Here is a 20,749-nt window from a genome sequence, read left to right on the forward strand (position 1 = left end):
GATTTTAATCGGTCAGTTTGTATGTTAGGTATATGATATTTTGGTCCGATCTGAACAATTTGTTCGGAGTTTGTAGTTTTGTCTGGTGGTCCAATGTGATCAATTTATTCAGAGATTGTACCATTGCGGTTTGTGAATTTTTATTCATTTTAAGCAGAAAATTTTTCCTCATCTTTTTTTCCTTCAGGAGTTCGGGAACCCAAATTTTACAGTATGAATCATCCCTTATAGAAGTACATAAAATTTTGTAAATGTACATTATTTTTATTTATTTATTAAATTTCGTCAAGAAAGACAGAACAAAGACTCGCTTATTCTGACTTGCAAGTGGGTATAACCCCTTAACTAGATCTGTCGATTTATTTGGCATCTTCTGATTTTATATTGTGGGTCATAAACTCATTTAGTTCGATTACTAAATTTTGTTTCGTCCCAAAACGTGAAATTATCAATTCAAACGATTTGTTTACATATTAATTTATATATTTTAGCGTATATATCATTAATTTTCGTACAATACTATTTTCTTAATAACTAAAACTATTTTCCAAACTTAAGTATGTATAAAATATCAGTAATCACCTTTAAAAAAAAAGATTTTAAAATATCTGAGTTGTTTATGCCTATTGAGTTGTTGGACTATCCGTTGGAGGTCTATCAGTTTCTCTATTTTTCACACGTCGTTCGAAAATGTAAATGAGTCTATTTTGAAGAACAGACATAAGGAAAGTATTAATATATTACTTCATAGCCATTAAAAAATGCGAACAAATCTTTTTTTAACTTACATCATAACGCAGAAGCACTCCACGTATAATCCTGTGCTGATAAAATTATAGAATCCAGGGTAAAAGTCCAAGGTACCATTGTAGACGAATGTATACAGAGGCGCAGAAAGCAATGGTGAAAATGTTTGCAGACATGATGCCACTGAATAAATTTTGCCTAAACATTTGTAGAACAATCTGTTAAAATATCCATTTGTTCAACGTTTTCTGTGATTTTTTACCAATTTCATTTGGTGACACTGCTAACGAAACAATTGATTGCAACATTGGCCCCGTTATGCCGGCCATTAGTCCAAAGGATGCGGCCATATACATTTGCCAGAACTGCTGAGCTAAACCACGAATTAGACTGTCCAAAATGCAACCAAATAAACCCATCATGGCAATAGCGGAAAATGATATTTTCAAGAACTAATATACAAGAATTATTTTAAGTGCAACAAAAACATTCGTTCGTATAAATTTACATTTCTGAACAGGCCGAAAGCAATCCCGCAACCAACCATTTTAATTGTGATGTCAACAGCATTGTAGTAGGTAAACTCTTGCAAGGTAGTGTTGAATTTGTTGCGCAAGAATAGATAGAAGACGCCGAGTTCTCCCGCTGCAAGTTTGAGTATATGAAATTTTTTCGATTATATATACCATACAAGTATATAATATTAAATAATACCTAAATTCAGGGTTAACATTTCAAATAATTTAATAATAATTATTATAAACTTTGAATCTCCAAAATCGGATAAAAAATTAAAAACAAATTTAAAATTAATTCGATTACAACTAAATTAAAAAAAATAAAATTTGATTACAATCCAAATATCGGATTGAAAAAACAACGTTAACTTCAGTTGCACCGATATTTTGTCAAATGAAAAAAGTTTAGACAAACTCCAAAGAGACATTGGTTGGCAAAATACAAGACAATCAGCCGGCGGGGCATTAACTACACTGCTCCAATATGGTCACCGGGATGCAAAAGAGTGCAGATGGAGACCGAGATGGACCTGTTAGAATACCGCACTCCGGATTACAACAGAAAGTCTTCTGTTGTCTCCCATCGAACATCTTTCTAGTGGGTCCCACATGCTTCCTGAAAAGGAGCATAATATCTCTTCAATCAAATTCTGCTGGTATGTTTTCACAATAACCAGCCCTGTAGTCATCTGCTTGAAGCGGAGCCACCTCCTAGGAACAACAGGAAAGCATTCCTTCAACATATCAATGAAATATACATATATAACAATATACTGACAAAATTCCCAACTCAATTAACTGGGCCTACTGTTAAGTGATTTCGATGACAGTTAACTATTGCTATTGTTTTCCCCCCATTCTGGATCTGAATAATACTTACAATGACAATAACACATGCCAAATTTCTTGAAGATATGAGAAAGCTTTCCATACAAGCACTTCATTCCGGTCGTTCGGTTTGTACAGCAGCAAAGTATATGTTATATTGATCTGATATCGACTATTCCGACAAATGAGCACCTTCTTACAGAGAAAAATGATGTAGGTAGGTGGCCTGGACGATGACAACAACTGATGAGTCGACGTTGCGAGTTTTCGAGAGAAAAGTTCTGCGAAAGATTTATGGTTCTTTGCGCGTTGGCCACGGCGAATACCGCATTCGATGAAACGATGAGCTATACGAGATATGCGACGACATTGACATAGTTCAGCGAATTAAAAGACAGCGGCTACGCTGGCGAGGTCATGTTGTCCGGATGGACGAAAACACTTCAGCTCTGAAAGTATTCGACGCAAAACCCGCCGGGGGAAGCAGAGGAAGAGGAAGATCTGCACTCCATTGGAAGAACCAAGTGGAGAAGGATCTGGCTTCGCTTGTAATATCCAATTGGCGCCACGTAGCGAAAAGAAGAAACGACTGGCGCGCTGTTGTTAACTCGGCTATAATCGCGTAAGCGGTGTCTACGCCAATAAAGAAGAAAAAGGTAAGAGTGTTGCTCTTTGGACTCAATTAGCGCTGGTAGCAGCATTTTAATAAACTCTCGTAAGATTCTATCTTAATATCACGTTTCATTGTTGTACTCAAACCATTTGGGGCCATCAATGAAACTACTTATCTCCGTTTGCTTTTTGTTGATAGACATTCAAGGTTTGAGATTTCATAGATTCCAAAAATCCGATTTTTGGATTTGTGCTAGGCCTGGGCTCCCTTCGACTTTGTAGCTTCGGTGCGTACTATTGTAGGGCATAGCCTTTTTACGCATGTTTTCTAAATGGTATGTCTGTACATATATGTATACCTTTCCTGAACCTATATAATAAGTCTTTAGTTTTTGTTTTGCCATAATTTTAACATATCAGTTTCGATATTCTGCTTTTGGTTTTAGATTTTCATCTATTTTGCTCTACTTGGTCAACCTATAAAAAGTAAACAAAGGGTCCGTGACCCCAAATGTAAACAAGGGTTGTTGACTTGGCTAAATGTGAAAAACGTTGTGAACTTGGCTAAATATAAACAAAACTTTAGTGACTTCATAAAATGTAAACAAAAGAGTCATTGACTCCATGAAAGGTAAACAGTAGGGTCAGTGACCCCAAATATAAACTGAAGTTGTTGACTTGGCTAAAAGTAAACAATGGTTGTGGACTTGGCTAAATGTAAACAAAAGATTAGTCATTTCATAAGAAGTAAGCAAACAGGTCATTGACCTCGTAAAATATCAGTAAAGGGCCACCATCTAATCGATCGATCGAAAAAAGCTATACAACGTAGAAAATTTAAACCCAACGGATATACTTTTCTAATTATTATTGCAAGGCGATCATAAAAGGATCCCTCTTCTTTTAACGGAAGAACTATCACCCAAAACAAGAATAAATAATAGATTGCCCTCTAACAACTTTTCTGATTTCGGTATCGAAAATCTATAAGTTATAATTAAAAATGTAAAATTTTATTTTCTATCCCGGCATCTTGGATTAAAAAGATCGATATTAAAAATATAATTCTTAATGACTTAATTGGAATTAAAAATAAATCTAATTTTTACGTAAAATTTTTTTAACCCTGCATTTAGTATTTATGCATGTCTAAAATACGCATTTTCTACTCACTAAAAGCGAAATTTGACACAATCAAAATTGAAATTGTACAAGCAATGATGGCTCGTCCATAATCCGGACGCCGTATCGCACAAGTCTTCACGAGATCCTTGATTAAACGCACATCAAAAAAGTGTTTTGCTTTATACTAAAATCCAAATAAATCAACAAGTTAAGAATAACATTTGAAAACAGTAAAATCATTTTTTACTCACCGCAAAGGAGGTTTCTTCGACGTCTAAACTTTCGCCAATGAAAAACAAGACATACATCAAAGCGATGAATACGAGTGCTGCGGATGTGGCGCAGACTATTGTGGTATTTGTTAGACGCAACAAGTAACTACTACCTATATTGCCCATCACTACACCCAAACCCATTGACATATTGATGTAGAACATTCTAAAATTATAATATAATAAAGTTAGTTAAATCATAAGGTTTCCATGTCATTTTCGTCTACTCACCGCTTTGCTTTATTTTCCATATCTGTTACATCGGATATATAACAGAACACAATTGTTAGCATAGCGGAGCCGCCACCAACGAGCGTAGACGGTATACTAGCCAAGAGATAGAACCAGGGATTTAGCGATAGCACTTGTGAAAAGCTAACTAAGATTGTTGTTATAACCTGTCCAAGAAACGTAGCTATTTAAATAAATTAAGTTATAGTTTGTTTCCAAAATGGCTATCTTTGTTTTTTGTTATTACCGCTAAAGGTGGCCAACAGCATTGGTCGACGTCCGAACTTATCTGACCAGGGTCCAACAAATAGTACTAGAACTCCCGGCCATACATTATACAATATAGAGCTGGTCATAGCAATCTTGGCAACATAAGGTTGTATACTTTTTTCGATTATCTGAAAAATATAAAGTTTAGGTTGTATAATGTTTCAAAGAAATGTCAAATAATACTTAGTCCTGTCATAAGTTCTGTTAAAAGGTCGGGCTGTTATAAAAACGAAACTACAATACATTTTTTTTATAAAACAATTTTTATTTAAAAACATATACGAGGTCTGTCGCAAAAGAAACAGAACTTTTTAAATATAACTGTTTCTGGTGGCGCCACCTATTGGTGGGTATATGAAATAAAAAGTTTGATGTCTTGTTGACATTTCGTAAAAAATTTAAGACAGTTGGATAACTACAATTGATGTTATCGATCAAAAAGTGACAGCAGCTTTTGGTCATCGGTCGTAAAATGCATTTTGAACAAAGAGCAAATATTAAATTTCGTTTTAAACTTGGGAAAACGTTTACTGAAACATTTCAAATGATGAAAAAAGTTTATGGTGATCAGTGCCTATCCCGTAGTAATGTGCATGAGTGGTTTAAGTGATTCCAAGAAGGTCGTGAGGACCTCTGTGATGATCAGAAGTCGGTCGTCTTCAGAAGTCAAAAATAAAAGACAATGCTGATTTGTTTCTACGATTCCGGGGGTATTGTACACCCAGAGTTCGTCCCACCTGGCCAAACGATTAATGCTGTGTTTTACCTTGGTGTTATGAAGTGTATGCGTGACAAAGCATTAGTCGTGCTCGACCACAATACCGTGAGGCAGGGTCCTGGCGCCTGTTGCACGATAATGCGCCGTGTCATCGGTCGACGCTTGTCACTGATTTTTTGACAAAAAACTCCATATTAACCATTAATCACTCACCTTACTCACCTGATCTGGCACCCTGTGATTTTTACCTATTTCATTTGGAAAACTTCATTTGCCCATGAAAAGACGACACTGGTTTTAGGACATTTCAGCTATCCAAAAGGCCACGACCGATATTCTCAAGAGCATTCCGAAAAATGACCTTAAACACTCATTTGAAATGCTAATTGACCGGGCTAAACGCTGTATCGAAGCACAAGGAAACTACTTTGAATAAGAAAAATATAACTTTTGAAAAATATTAATTTATGGTTGTTTTTTTTAACAGTCCTGTTTCTTTTACGACAGACCTTGTATAATAAATGAGTAATGTACAAAATTTTATACGTAATGGTAATCTTTTCTTTCGCACAAATTTCTACAGGACATATTCTCTAACCCTGTCCACAAGCTTTGGTCCAATGGACTCAAATCTAGTCTTCCAAAATTTTGTTTCTAAGCCACTGCTGGGTGGGTTTTGCCTTTTGTGCTGAAGCAGAATCTTTCTGGAAGATCCAATGCTCGCAATCAAAGCGAATATTGCCTTATATAACATCCTGCTGGTATACTTTTATTTCAGTTTAGCGGTGTAACATTTTACAGAAGACTACACACCAAATCTTCTTATTTATTGGCGTAGAATCTAGGTACTCGCAGAGCTGGAGCGATTTCATCCATTCGGACGATATGACATAGCCAGGAAGCCGCTGCCTATTAATTCGCTGTACTATGTCAATGTCGTCGCAAAGGACCATAATTAACCCCTTTCACCCGTGTCGGCCAGTTTGTCAAGCTCTTCGTACTCACGCATTTTGGCATCTCCCTTTTTGTCTGCAAATGCGTCTTGCTTCTCTCTTCAACTCGCGGTATCTATCACAACATTGCACGTGTTCTGGTCGATTGTAACGTTCCGAGGTAGGCAGTATGTTTTCTCTTCACTGGGACACGACAATCCAGCTGTTCTGTTGCTCTTTGCAGCTGTACGAAAAGAGCTTGAAATGCCGTTCCACAGTTTCCTTATAACGAGTTGCTGATGAGTGCTCCCAGAGAGCAGGAGTGCAAGTCGAATATAAAATCTTTCGGCTATCTGTTGTGATTGCAGCTTCTCGTCGTCGAACCTTCCTTGTGTTTGTTGACGTGCGTTTTTTGCTGCACAGAGGCGGAACATATCCTCGGTGCAATAAGATAGTCGACCGAGTCAATGCTAAGACCTCGGAGCGTACGTACGTCTAAACCACTGGAGACGTGTCTTCCGTCTATCACAATATGATCGATCTGGTTGATGGCTTTTCGATCCGAAGACACCCAGCTTGATGAAATTTCCTTTGCTAAAATCTAGTGCTATGGATAACTATATTTCGGGCCCCGACGAAGTCGATCAGCCTCAACCCCTTTGGGGATGTTTCATCATGTAGGCTGAATTTACCTACCGTTGTGTCAAATATACCTTCTTTGTCCACCCTGGCGTTAAATACGACGGGTCCCAAAATCAGCGCACAACCATGGGGATGGCTGTTTCGCCTGTCTCACCTTCAAACGGATGTTTTTGATTACCCAGAGCATTCTTGGTCTAAGACCGGAAGTCGTGAGCCCCTTGTTTATGACCACTCCCAAGTGAATGGCGCTCAGAGAACTTTCCTCACTTGCATGAACTTCTACACATGGGTCTATCTACACCAAATCATTACAGCTATTATAGCAGACGGATATGGAAGTTGTTGTTTTGTTTTTCTTATTAAAGCCTTTTGTAAAAGTTACAATTTTTCAGCAGTAAATTTTGCTTCTAGCGAGTTGTCAGAAGATTACCAGGTGATCGTAGAAGGATTTTAATGTGAAGATTTTATCGAATAAGTCTTGATATTAATCTCTCCGATATATCCTTTCCCCTTGACATAATTTTCTGTTGTTTAAGGAAATTTCTGCTTCGGGGAAATCGGTATACAACCTCTTCGTAATAGTAGGTTTTTTTTGAGAAGCTCATAAATTTAACTTTCGAAGTTTCACTATCTTGGAGGCCACGCCATAAGCCCTCGACCCGAAATAATGCGCTCACCAAAATGTTTCTTTTGTAAATTGATTGTTTTATTGGCTGTCATGTCGTCCACTTCAACATGCTCCAATTCATGCACGAAAAAGTTATTAACCATCGCTCTATCGCGGTACGGTTGATTATAACATTAAAGCCGGATTCATTTTTGAAGAAATTTTGAGTATGTAACGGCGTCTCACCATAGTTTTGTAGATTATCATTACTCCAAATTGGGCAATTTTAGTATTTAACTTACCCATTCAAATAGAAGTGAGCTTCATCCCTGAACAAAATTTTCTTGCGATGCGTCGCGCGCACCAAACCACTACTTTAATATTTATAAATATACTTGATGAATTATTACATAGTTATACATATATTTTAATAACCTGAACAGGGTATATTAAGTGCGCGGCACAGTTTGTAAAATTCAAAAGGATAAATCAGAGACCCCATAAAGTGTATATATAAAAGAATTATCATCGTGATTAGCTAAGTGAATTTAGATATGTCATGCATGGATTAGATAAGCGAACAAAAGAAATAAACGTAAATAATCATATAGTCGATAAGAACGTTTACTAGCAATTGAAGGCCGCAGTCACAGACTAATAATTTCATATCTGAGCGCCACCTAATCGACAATGTATTGAAAACATTCGGCACACAAACAAGATAAGATATAAGCCCTACATTATTGTTGTATTGAAGCTTTATATGCATTCCCGGTTTAATTTTTCGATCATTTCATACCTTTGCCTCGTCAGTTTTGGGTATAATACCGCGCAGTGGTTCGCAATCTGTCTCATTGTAGTGATAGACGGCGACACAAGTTTGATAAAGTTCTTGATTCAACATAACTGAGTCCGATAAAATGATCGAGAGAAATATCAGAAATACCGGCAATTCTAAAAACAAAATGCGCCTACGCACTTTAGACTTTGATCCTGGTTTAAGCGGGTCTTTCGCTGAGGAGCCCTCCTCTGTATGTTCTCTCTCGTTTGGATTGCTGGTCGGCATATAAGCAGGTGGCAAGCAATTCCCCTCAGTATCGAACCTGAGTTGTTCAAAAGATATGCCAATACCTTCGGGTATATCGAGTCTACCGCTTTCTTTGTGGTCCGCCATTTTTCGACTAAAATTCATTCGCTTGTGAAAATTATAGTATATTTGTTAGTTTTGGGTTTCGCTTATGATATCTTGTTTTTAGTTTTTATATCATTGAAACTATTTTGCTGTGTTCTCATTTGTCCGCTTTTATATGGTTTGTTAGCTTTTTCACAATATCGTTTATGTTTGTTTTCGTTTTCACGCACCGCCGGTACACTTATACCTCCGTTCACATATCAAAACATACTGATTAATAAGCGGCAAGAAAGCTAGGAGTATCTTAAGATGTAATAAAACATAATTGTAGGCGATGACGTCTGTATAATAAAAGAAAAAATCTTATGTACTTCTGATGTTTGAGTTTATACTATAATCTAGTCGTAATGTTTTGAACTGAGTATATTATTACGGCTGCTTTCTATTTAACAGTTATCTCTTTGAGCAGCCCTTCTCTTCGTCTACATAATTTTTTGAGTAAAAAATTTTGCTCTCTTCAGTACTTGGCAAAAAACGGAGGGCGAGTTTGTAAGCGGGCCTTTTCGGCCCACTGCCACGCCTACAAAACGCCATTAAGAGAAAACCTAGAAAGTGCCCAAATTAAGCACTAAATTAAGATATAGAACTATGAACTATAATTCGGCACAGTGCATCGCATTAGCAAAGGGAGGGCGTCTCTAATTGGATTGATGTCTTACCTAAACCACTTGAGGTATAATAACCAAATTCGCTCAGAACAAATATCTAAAGCATCCCTACCTATAATGTAAAAATGGATAAAATCGGCAGATAATTCCGTCTGCTTACCATATAATGGTACTACTAAACGTACGATAAATCAATAACTAAATACTTTAGAGACATACAAATTTACACCCGAGAAGGTATGAGAGCGCTTTATCGGAGCCGGTTTGAAAATTAGACAATGGGCAATGCGCCGCCCAACCCTTTAAGTTTATGAGCGTAAAATTTCAAAAATTAAGTCAAAATATTCTTTATTTCCTTAAAAATAATATATTTAGTGCTGCCATAAGTTCTGTTGCAAGTTCAAGCCATTATAACAATGATGCTGTAATATAATTTTTGATAAAGTTGGTATAATTTAAGTGTTCATATATGAAATAAGTCTTGTACAAAATTTTATTCGAAATGGTCACCTTTAGGCTTTACACAATTCCTCAAACGATACCGCCTTTGCGCCAACGATTGTTTGAGACTCTTAAAATGTCTGTGGGGTATTCAACAGGTCATCTCGTCCAGCTCTGACTACAAGCTTTAATCCACTGGATTTAAATCTGAACTTCCAGACGGCCAGATGATTATCTGCAGCTAAGAACCTAATAGTATTGCTTTTAAGTCACTAATGCTTAAATTTTTTTTCTTGTGTGGGGAGGCAGAATCTTGCTATAAGATCCAATGCCCTACATCGAAGCAAGTATTTCTTAACTGCTTTACGATGCCTTCTAAAAAATTCTTTTGCCCTAGTTTTAACTCCTTTTACACAGAAATGAAGAACAGCATCGACTTTGCAGGGGATTCCGCAACCAACCATTGCACGAGTTGGCTGGATGCTACGTTGAGCCCGTGGAATAACATTTTGTACGGCTTTGGAAGTTGTTGTTACATAGATTGTGTTGTTTGGCTTATTAAAAAGTTCTTCAACAGGCAATCGGAGTCTATACAGTACTACAAGACCTAAAAATTGTGACACTGGAAACAAAATGTATAATTTTATAAAGGTATTTCTTTCAAATCGTGAACTCCAGCTCGTATGTTTTCACCCTACATAATGGTATGCTACAAGGATCTCCTTGCTCAGCAACGCTATTTATTGTAACCTTTAACCAACTCAGCGACTTAATAGCCTCAAACCGCAATGAAGACCACCTTATCTACGCTGACGATGTCTTAATATTCTCGGCTTTAAAGAATTTCAACGAAGCCGAAATAACTTTTACTATTATAATATTCTGACTGACATAATGGAATGGTCTTAAGCGACAGGAATAAAGGTTTCTGCAAGAAAAAGTTCTACATTTCACATCTTCAGGAAAAGAGAATGCGCCATACCTAACAGTTCCCTTAAAAATATCTATCTCTATTCACAAGTTTCTCTTTCATTAGCAACATCAATCGACATAGACAGGCACAGGTAGTAATCACTTGGTGCAAAGTTCACACTATGAGGTGGATTCAAAAAAAAACTTCCTAACCCCTGGTGCTTTTTAAGAGTCACTATCGATGTATGTATCCAGATAGAAGACAATTTCTCTCCTACTGGCTAAAGCTGGGGGTTTCTGAGATTTGTTTCTTCAGATTGTTTTCTTCAGACGGTCCAACTGTTGACAGCAGAAGTCCGAACTAAGAGTTTGGCCTTCGGGCAACAGTTCAATGTAAATGCATGAAGTCATAGTGAAACCTTCCTGATCGTTAACCCTGACTTGTTCACCGTTTATGTGGACGTTGTCACCACTGATCCATTCTTCATCTCTAGCAACCAGCCGCTTCGGAAATCTATCGATTTTGTTGCGATTTAGCAACGATTAGCAGGTAGAAATTCGGTCCACTAAGTAAATCCCTTTTCGAGTATGCCCTGCACAGGACGTCCATACTCCAACATTCAACCAATTTTCGACATTTTTAGCTGTGTGTTTTAAGTTAGTTTTAAGATTCACAAACATCGACTCGAACACGAATGGTTCCAGAGAATCTTGAGGTATGAAAATTGGAACATTCTCATCTAACCTCATCAATGGTCCCACGCAGTACCAGGAAAACGCTCTCCAGAGCATCACACTACAACCACCTTGCTTAACGGTTTTGTGGTGCATCCAATACGATTCACCCTAGTTTAATCGCTCCAAAGTTCTCTTCCCTAAAATTTTACGTTCTTTTCTAAATGTTCTTTAGCAACATTTAGCCGTGCTCTTAATTTTTTTTTTTCAAACACCGATGTTTTTTCCACTCATTCAACCAAACAACTGAGCTTCCTTGAGACGGCTTCGTACAAGTCCACTGGATACGCTAAACTTTTGGCAATATGAGTTGGATTTTTGCCGTTTTGTGTAGATCAAAAGTCATTCTTCCTTTTTCCAGAGTACAATGAAAATCAGCTTCAGCTTACCTTTGTAAGTTGTGGAAGTCAAGATACACTACTTACACTAAAGTAGAAAATTATTGCAATGCATTTATTTGATAAAAATAAATATTAATTTTTGATATTGCTGGGTTCATGTTTCTGTTACTGATTCTGTTGTGTTTCTGTTTACTACTTACAAATAAATGGGTTCTAGATACTTTCCTGCTACATATTGTAAAACAGCCTATATGACAAAACCATTTTCTATTTGCTTGTATATTTTGTTGAAATTCCAACGATTTTTTTTTTTATTTTGGTTATCATTAATTTAAGTACAATACTGTTTTCTTAATAACGAAAACTACTTTTGAAGCTTAAATTATAATCAAAATTGTAATCAAATTTAAAAAAAATTAAATATCTGAGTTGCTTATGTCTTTTGAGTTGTTGTACTATCTGTTGGAGGTCTCTCAGCTTCTCTATTTTTCACTCGCCGTTCGAAAATGTAAATGAGTCTATTTTGAAGAACATACAAGTATATAGGGAAAGTATATTAAAAAGTGCATATACTACAGAATAACCTTTAGAGAATGTGAACAAATTTATTCTAACTTACATCATAACGCAGAAGCACTCCACATGTAATCCTGTGCTGATAAAATTATAGAGTCCAGGGTAAAAGTCCAAGGTATTATTGTAGACGAGTGTATATAGAGGCGCAGAAAGCAATGGTGAAAGTGTTTGAAGACATGACGCCAGCGAATAAATTTTGCCTAAAAAGATATAGAACAACCTGTTGAAATATTTCCTTTTTAACGTTTTCTTTGATTTTTTACCAATTTCATTTGGTGACACTGCTAATGAAACGATTGATTGCAACATTGGCCCGGTTATGCCGGCCATTAGTCCAAAGGATGCGGCCAAATACATTTGCCAGAACCGCTGAGCTAAACCACGAGTTAGACTATCCAAAATACAACCAAATAAACCCATCAAGGCAATGGCCGAAAATGATATTTTCAAGAACTAAAATACAAAAATTATTTTAAGTGCAACAAAAATATTTGTTCGTATAAATTCACATTTCTGAACACGCCGAAAGCAACCCCGCAACCAATCATTTTAATTGTGATGCCAACAGCATTGTAGTAGGTAAACTCTTGCAAGGTAGTGTTGAATTTGTTGCGCAAGAATAGATAGAAGACGCCGAGTTCTCCCGCTGCATGTTTGAGTATATGAAATGTATTCGATTGTATATACCATATATTAAATCATACCTAAATGCAGGATTTCCAATAATGCATTGAAAAAATAATGGAATTAGCATATCAAATATTTTTTTTGTATTCCCGGTAATCTTAATTAAAACAAGAAAAAACGTTAACTTCGGTTGCACCGAAGCTAAATACCCTTCACAGGTGCATTTCTGTAAGTAACTCTGTGTTCAGTTTGTATGGAAGCTATATGCTATAGTTAACGGATCTGATCAATTTCTTCGGAGATTACATTGTTGCTTTAGAAAATAATATATACCAAATTTCGTGAATATATCTTGTCAAATGTGAAAGTTTTCCATACAAGCATTTGATTCCGATCGTTCAGTTTGTATGGCAGCTATATGTTATAGTGGTCCGATATCGGCCGTTCCGACAAATGAGCAGCTTCTTGAAGAGAAAATGCCGTTTGCAAAATTTCAAAACGATATCTTAAAAACTGAGGAACTAGTTCGTATATATACAGACAGACGGACAGACAGACGGACATGGCTAAATCGACTCAGCTCGACATACTGATCATTTATATATATACTTTATAGGGTCTCCGACGATTCCTTCTGGGTGTTACAAACTTCGTGACAAACTTAATATACCCTGTTCAGGGTATAAAAACAGTTATAAAAAGGATTCATTGATTGGAAAAGTAAACAAAAGGTTCCGTGACCCCAAATTTAAACAAAGGTTCTCGCCTTGGCGAAATGTAAGGAAAGGTTGTGGACTTGACTAAATGAAAGCAAATGGCTAGTGACCTCATAAAATGTAAACAAAGAAGTCATTGACCGCTAAAATGGAAACAAAAGCGTAATTGACCCAAAACGTTAACAAAGGTTCTCACCTTAGCGAAATTTAAGCAAGGTTGTGGACTTGGCTATATTTGTAAAAAGCATTCTAGCTTTGATTCAATCGAAGTTATCGTTTTTTTATTATGTTTTGCAAATAAAAATGATAAAAAATGTTTTTGAAAGCAGTTAGACTGTCAGTAAAATCAGTTTCAATAACATTATTTTCTCTTTTCAAACTACATACATATGTATATGTATGTATATATTAAGTTTGAACCGTGAAATTAAATAAACCGTCTGACAAACAGAATAACAGATCTACGTACATATGTATATCGACTCAACATAACTAACTTCATTACAGTAGATTATTATTTGATGACTCCATGGCTTCACCATCTGATCGATCGATCGAAAAAGAAAGCTATACATACTTGTAGTAGAATATTAGGATATTATTTAAAATTATTTTAGGAAGGCTATCATAAAATGGTCTCTCTTCGTTTATTTATACCGTAAGAACTATCACTCAAAAAATTAAAAAAAAATGGATTGCCTTCTAACAAATTTTCTGACTTCGGGAGCAAAAATTGAAAATTTATAATAAAAAATAAAAATTTTATTTAAAAAAATAAATTGTATTAAAAAAAAATTAAAATTTTATTAAAAAAATAAAAATTTTATTAAAAAAAATAAAAATTTTATTAAATAAAAAAATATAAATTTTATTTGTGCTCTTCCGATCTAATTAAAAAAAAAATTATTTTTAAAAAGTCCAACATCTTGGAATCAAAAATCGGTATTAAAAATGTAACTATAACCACAAAACTTGATTTAGCTATAGAAAATGTAATTTTTAACCCTGCATTTAGTATTTATGTATGTCTAAAATACGTATTTTATACTCACTCAGAGCGAAATTTGACACAATCAAAATTGAAATTGTACAAGCAATGATGGCTCGTCCATAATTCGGACGCCGTGTCGCACAAGTCTTCACGAGATCCTTGATTAAACGCACATCAAAAAAGTGTTTTGCTTTATACTAAAATCCAAATAAATCAACAAGTTAAGAATAACATTTGGAAACAGTAAAATCATTTTTTACTCACCGCAAAGATGGTTTCTTCGACGTCTAAACTTTCGCCAATGAAAAACAAGACATACATCAAAGCGATGAATACGAGTGCTGCGGATGTAGCGCAGACTATTGTGGTATTTGTTAGACGCAACAAGTAACTACTACCTATATTGCCAATTACTACACCCAAACCCATTGACATATTTATGAAGAACATTCTAAAATAATAAAATCGTAAAGTTAGCTAACTCATAAGATTTCCATGTCATTTTCGTCTACTCACCGCTTTGCTTTATTTTCCATATCTGTTACATCGGATATATAACAGAACACAATTGTTATCATAGCGGAGCCGCCACCAACGAGCGTAGACGGTATACTAGCCAAGAGATAGAACCAGGGATTTAGCGATAACACTTGTGAGAAGCTAACTAAGATTGTAGTTATAAGCTGTCCAATAAACGCAGCTATTTAATTAAATTAAATTATTTCTATTTTTCCAACATAGCTAAATTTTTTTTTGATATTACCGGTAAACGTGGCCAACAGCACTGGTCGACGTCCGAACTTATCCGACCAGGGTCCCACAAATAGTATTAGAATTCCCGGCCATACATTATTCAATATAGAGCTGGTCATAGCAATCTTGGCAACATAAGGTTGTATACTTTTTTCGATTATCTGGAAAATATAAATATAAAAAAATGTAAAATATTACTTAGTCCTGCCATAAGTTCTGTTGAAAGTTCAGGCTGTTATAAGAATGAAACTACAATACATTTTTAATGAAGCTAATTTTAATTAAAAATATATACATATATAGGGTTTTTCATTAGGGAGCTACAAAAGTTGACCGATAGGAACAGTAAACGACGCCATATTTTTTCCAGATATCTTGACATTTCTCTTCAGTAAGAATTACCATTTCAACGTGGATAGATATACGATCCAAAAACGAGTCGAAATTATTAAAATCTACTACCGAAATCCGGAGTCAGTGGTCTCAACTTTAAGAGCGCTACATCCAATTTATGGTCGTTATAATCGTCTTGTCAGATCAACAATTGAGCGTCTAGTGGAAAAAATTTAAACCACAGGCACAGTACAAAATGTTGCCATGGCAGTGAGACAAAGAAGTGTCCGTAATGTCCAGAATATTGCTGCTGCTAGCGCATCAATTGAGGAATACCCAAATCAGTCTCTCACACGTCGTTCTCAAGCGTTGGGCATGTCTGTGACGTCGTTATGGCGAATTTTACGAAAAGATCTTGGCCTACATCCTTACAAGACCTTCATGTACATCGGTAGTGCGATTTGACTATTGGTTTCAGCATCTGAACTTCTGCAAGCGTGCCCATGGTGGCTATGCAAAGGCATTGAGTGTATTTTCACAGTAATAAAGAATATCATTGTTTTATTAAAAAAAAACTTTTGTAGCGCTCTTTTTGAAAAAACCCGTTAGATTTAAGTAGTACTCTTGTAAATGAACAAACAAACAATTATAATACTCATACAATTTTAACGCGCATCACAACAACAAACAACAAAATTTTCACGCCATTTTGCTATTTTTTCAGTGGTAATAACAGGTTTTAGACAACAGTCGGCAACAAGCATATTTTGGCAATACTCAACAGCAATAACATTGTCATTCATACGAGTGTAGTTTCGATACAAAAAACCTAAAAAATTAATTAAAAACGCGGTTATTAGCCGGGTGAATCCCAAACCGATTTTATCACAAAACAAGATTACTAATAATCAGACAAGCGTGGGAAATTCAAATTAAAGCTTTGTGGTTTTACTATGTTGATTGATCTTTAAATTGGAGCTATATGCTATAGTGATTCGATATCGACGGTTCCCATAAGCTTCTTGGTGAGAAAAGGTAGTGTGCAAAATTTCCGAGGTTTCGTATTTCCATGCAAGTTTTGAAGAAACTCGGAGAATTTTAAAAGTGTTCCAACGAACTTAAGCTTAGCTAGAGGTCGCCAGTGTTGAATTATTATCAAAAATTTGCATTCGATTGGTGTTCAATCGTTAATTATTTCGAGAATACATCCACCAATGCTTTTATTTAATATTTTGCAAAATATTATTTTACGAGCCGGAAGGCGTTATCTCGATTAATATATCTTCACCATATTAACTTGATAAAAACTCACCTGCGCTTCTGCAGTTTTAGGAATGATACCACGCAGCGGTTCACAGTCGCTCTCGTTGTAGTGATAAACTGCCACACAAGTTTGATACAGTTCCTGATTGAGCATGACCGCACCGGCTAACAAACTAGCGAGAAACAATAAAAACACCGGCAGTTCTAAGGACATAATTCGCCTGCGCGGCATACGCCTCGTTTGTGGCGTAAGCGGATCGGTGGACGCGAGTTCACCAGCTCGCAAGCCATCTGCGCTGATGGTTGGCATATATGCAGGTGTTCTAAACTGGTCTTCTGCATCGTAAGCCTCGTGGTCGAATGATATATCGGCGCTAGCAGACGACGGTGTCTCTGGTGTGGTTCTGTCGTCTTGCTTGGTCATTATTTGTCGTCAACTATTTTTCAATTTAAGTTTATTGCTTTTTAAAAGCAATTTATTTAAGGGAAAGTTGAAGTTTACACTTTTTGATATTGTTTAAGTGTTTTTATTGTTATAATTTCGTGTGAGTGTTTTTACTAAATTATTATTATCTTTATTTCTTTGTCTACACTTAAAATTCATTATTTCGTGCGAAGATAAACAAAATTTCGCACATTTCTGCTTTTTGTTGATGTTTTTTTTATAAGCGCTAGCTTAAACACTTCGTGTTTCGCCGTTAGACATGTGTTAGCGATCAGCTGTTAAATACTACTGAATAACTTGTTTACTCTTTTGATGCTTCAAAGCTCTGTGGCTTGCTGGAAGGGCATGTTTTGGTTTGGCAATCTAACGCGCGATAACCAAGTAATTGTGCGTGTTGATACAAATGAATGTGTATGCGTATATATGTACATAAGTATGTATATTTACGAAACCATTTTTAATCTGAAATTGATTTCTTTTGGTCTGCTGCCTAAAGATTTGCAGTTTGTTTTTTGCAACTGTTTTCGTACTGTAGTTTTGTTCATCTAACTGTTGTTTGCGTTGTATTTGATTGTTCTTAAGAAATTTCACTTGTCCTTCAATCGTCGGATATACAAGGTGCGTTCCAAAGTAAACAGGACTTAAAAAAAAACATAACAAACGGAAATTTTTCGGCAAAATCAGTTTATTTTATTCGAAATAGTCTCCTCCTGCTTCAATACAGCGTTTTGCACGGTCCAAAAGCATGTCGAACGAGTATCTTAGCTCGTTGGCCGCTATGGCCGCCAGTATGTCGGTGCAAGCCTTTTGAGTGGCCTCCACGTCTGCATAACGCTTTCCTTTCATGGGCAAATGCATTTTTCCGAAAATGAAGAAGTCGCACGGTGCCATATCAGGTGAATATGGGGAGTGGTTAATGGTTAAAATATGATATTTGGTCAAATGATCGTCCTTCGAATGTTGGATTCTGAGCAATTTTTGGTCGTCAGTCAATTTGTGCAGAACAAACCGTGCACTCACCTTTCGTAAGCCCAAATGTTCGGTAAAAATGCGATAAATCGATGTTTTGGAGATGTTAAATTCCATTTCCATGAATTTCAATGATGATTTCGGCTGATTTTTGATGAATTCACGCACAGTTTCGATGGAATTTCCGGTGATCACGGATTTTGATTGACCCACATGTTGATCGTCTTTTATGTTCTCACGACCACTTTGAAAACGTTGAAACCACTCGTGCACTCTGCTACGCGATAGGCAATCATCGCGATAAATTTGTTTTATCAATTGAAACGTTTCGGTAAAAAAAAAAATGTAAACAAAATTTAATGTTGGCTCTTTGTTCGAAGCTCATTTTCGCACCGATAACACAAACATACTCACACTTAAAACGCAATAATTTCACTTCCAATCTATGAAATGTCATGAAATTCTAACTGGACAATCGATAAAGATAACAGATTCTAACGCACTAGTCGACATATAAATGGCGCCACCAGGGGCGGTAGATTCAAAAAGTCCTGTTTACTTTGGAACGTACCTTGTATGTATGTCGGTGGATCAGGAAAAGGTCAACCATTAAAAGGTCAAAATCGGGAATTATAATGGGTGATGCATTTGGAGGTTCCCTACTTTTTTAAAGACATCAAAAATTTAAAATTTTATAGGGAATGTTTATTATCATTAGAGGGAAAATTCTTGGCATTTATTTTTTGAAGATAATCTCATTTAAATGGTGGCCGGAGCTATGTACGTGTCAGGTGAGCCATCCTTTGAGTCCAATTTTCGATGGCTCGTGCGAGGATTTCGACTGGTAACTGACGACTGGCGAATAACAATTGTGATATTTTGCTCCAAGGCCTGAATCGAAGCGTGATTTTCCGCTTAGACTTTAGACTTTATATATAAAAAGTTGAACGGTGTGATATCACACGATCTTGATGGCCAATCGATCGGCCCAAAACATGAAATTATCTTCTCACCGAAGTGTTCTTTCAATAGATTCATTGATTGATGAGATGTGTGGAAAGTGGCGCCGTCTTGTTGAATCCAAATGTCGCCGAGATAACGACTTTTAAGTTTAGGCATCAAACAGTCGGTTATCATGGCGCGATAACGGTCGCCCTTGATGGCTGCCTTCACACGGCATCACCCGTTATACTCGTAACGAACATTTTGGTGAAGTAGACTGTGGCGGTAGAAGTACTAAAACCCTTTAATCTGTAAAACTCGATCACACGAATTTATTGTAGCTAAATGCATCATGAAATTGTCGCCGTGATACTAGATACATTCTAATGTACAAGTATTTCCCCGAAAATCAATTCAATCAACAAAAGGGCAAACAATTTTTATGATCACTTATTCTAAATTTAATCACCTTTCATTTGATAGTCAATTTAATGGCAATGGCAAATGGTCGGTAAAACATTATTATAAAACATCGATTAGACTGTTTTTTGGTATCATATTAACTTTACGAGTACATGTTGGCATAGTTTCATTAAGAATCTTTGGCTAATATAGAAAATTAGTTTTTTTTAAATCAAGCAAACTGTTAGAATTAATTTTTTGGCAGGTGAAACATTCTCACTTAATTTCATAAAGTTAAGGCCAGTCTAGGATGTACAAAAAAGTCTATTTTTTACATAAAATATATTTTGGGATCCAAAAAAAATTTCTATTGGTAGTGATACCCGGTTCAACCCAGTGAGTCAGCTTCTGCATATAATATTTTAAGCACGTAAGTGTCGTTCGCGGCTCTACTAAAAGGAAATCCATCAAAGTTAAGCGAAGATGCTCCTGGTCGAATCGCGGTTAGGTTCGATGGCTAATTTGGAGATCGCACGTGAACTGTTATATGCAGTCCTTTGTGAAGCCACAGAAACGAAGAACTCATGTGTTTGAATTTATAAATTAGCAAATCGCTTAGTAACCAACACAAATTTGCACAAGCATTTCCTCTCACGCCAGTTCAGTGGGATGTCTATGCGTTCCCAAATGTTTAAGTCTTGACCACTCAAACGCAGGACAGTCAATAAAGAAGTGTTGAGTTGTTTTCACCTCATCTTCACCCTACAGCTTCTGCAGATGGCGTCTGGTAAGAAACCCAGCCTTACAGTATAGACGCCAATAGGGAGATGGCCTGTTAAAAGCCCCAAAACCAGGGAGAGGCTAGCTTTACTGAGAGATCACTAGACAGCGCATGTACCGATGGTAGCCCAGCGCTAGCGAAGCTCCCGCTCCCATTCTACTGATAGCGTTTCTAGGATGCCTTTTCTTACTAGTTTATTAGTAAAATCGCAGTTTACTGC

The 20,749-nt window shown here is 36.3% G+C and overlaps 2 protein-coding genes across 2 annotated transcripts; both read right to left on the reverse strand.

Moving 5' to 3' along the window:
• Positions 1 to 618: 618 nt before the first annotated feature.
• LOC120770410 (proton-coupled folate transporter-like) lies at positions 619 to 8,724 on the reverse strand. Its single transcript, XM_040097844.1, has 9 exons — positions 8,302 to 8,724; positions 4,581 to 4,731; positions 4,334 to 4,517; positions 4,082 to 4,268; positions 3,879 to 4,014; positions 1,256 to 1,392; positions 1,010 to 1,199; positions 789 to 945; positions 619 to 702 (listed from the first exon to the last, which is right to left on the reverse strand). The coding sequence occupies exons 1-9, from the start codon at positions 8,692 to 8,694 to the stop codon at positions 624 to 626; spliced, it is 1,614 nt and encodes a 537-aa protein (XP_039953778.1). The 5' UTR covers positions 8,695 to 8,724; the 3' UTR covers positions 619 to 623.
• Positions 8,725 to 12,164: 3,440 nt separating this feature from the next.
• On the reverse strand, positions 12,165 to 17,441 carry LOC120769986 (proton-coupled folate transporter-like). Its single transcript, XM_040097066.1, has 9 exons — positions 17,040 to 17,441; positions 15,405 to 15,555; positions 15,158 to 15,341; positions 14,906 to 15,092; positions 14,703 to 14,838; positions 12,817 to 12,953; positions 12,571 to 12,760; positions 12,351 to 12,507; positions 12,165 to 12,249 (listed from the first exon to the last, which is right to left on the reverse strand). The coding sequence occupies exons 1-9, from the start codon at positions 17,412 to 17,414 to the stop codon at positions 12,165 to 12,167; spliced, it is 1,602 nt and encodes a 533-aa protein (XP_039953000.1). The 5' UTR covers positions 17,415 to 17,441.
• Positions 17,442 to 20,749: the final 3,308 nt, after the last annotated feature.

Source organism: Bactrocera tryoni, chromosome 3 (genome assembly GCF_016617805.1).
Source record: "Bactrocera tryoni isolate S06 chromosome 3, CSIRO_BtryS06_freeze2, whole genome shotgun sequence".
Classification (NCBI taxonomy): domain Eukaryota; kingdom Metazoa; phylum Arthropoda; class Insecta; order Diptera; family Tephritidae; genus Bactrocera; species Bactrocera tryoni.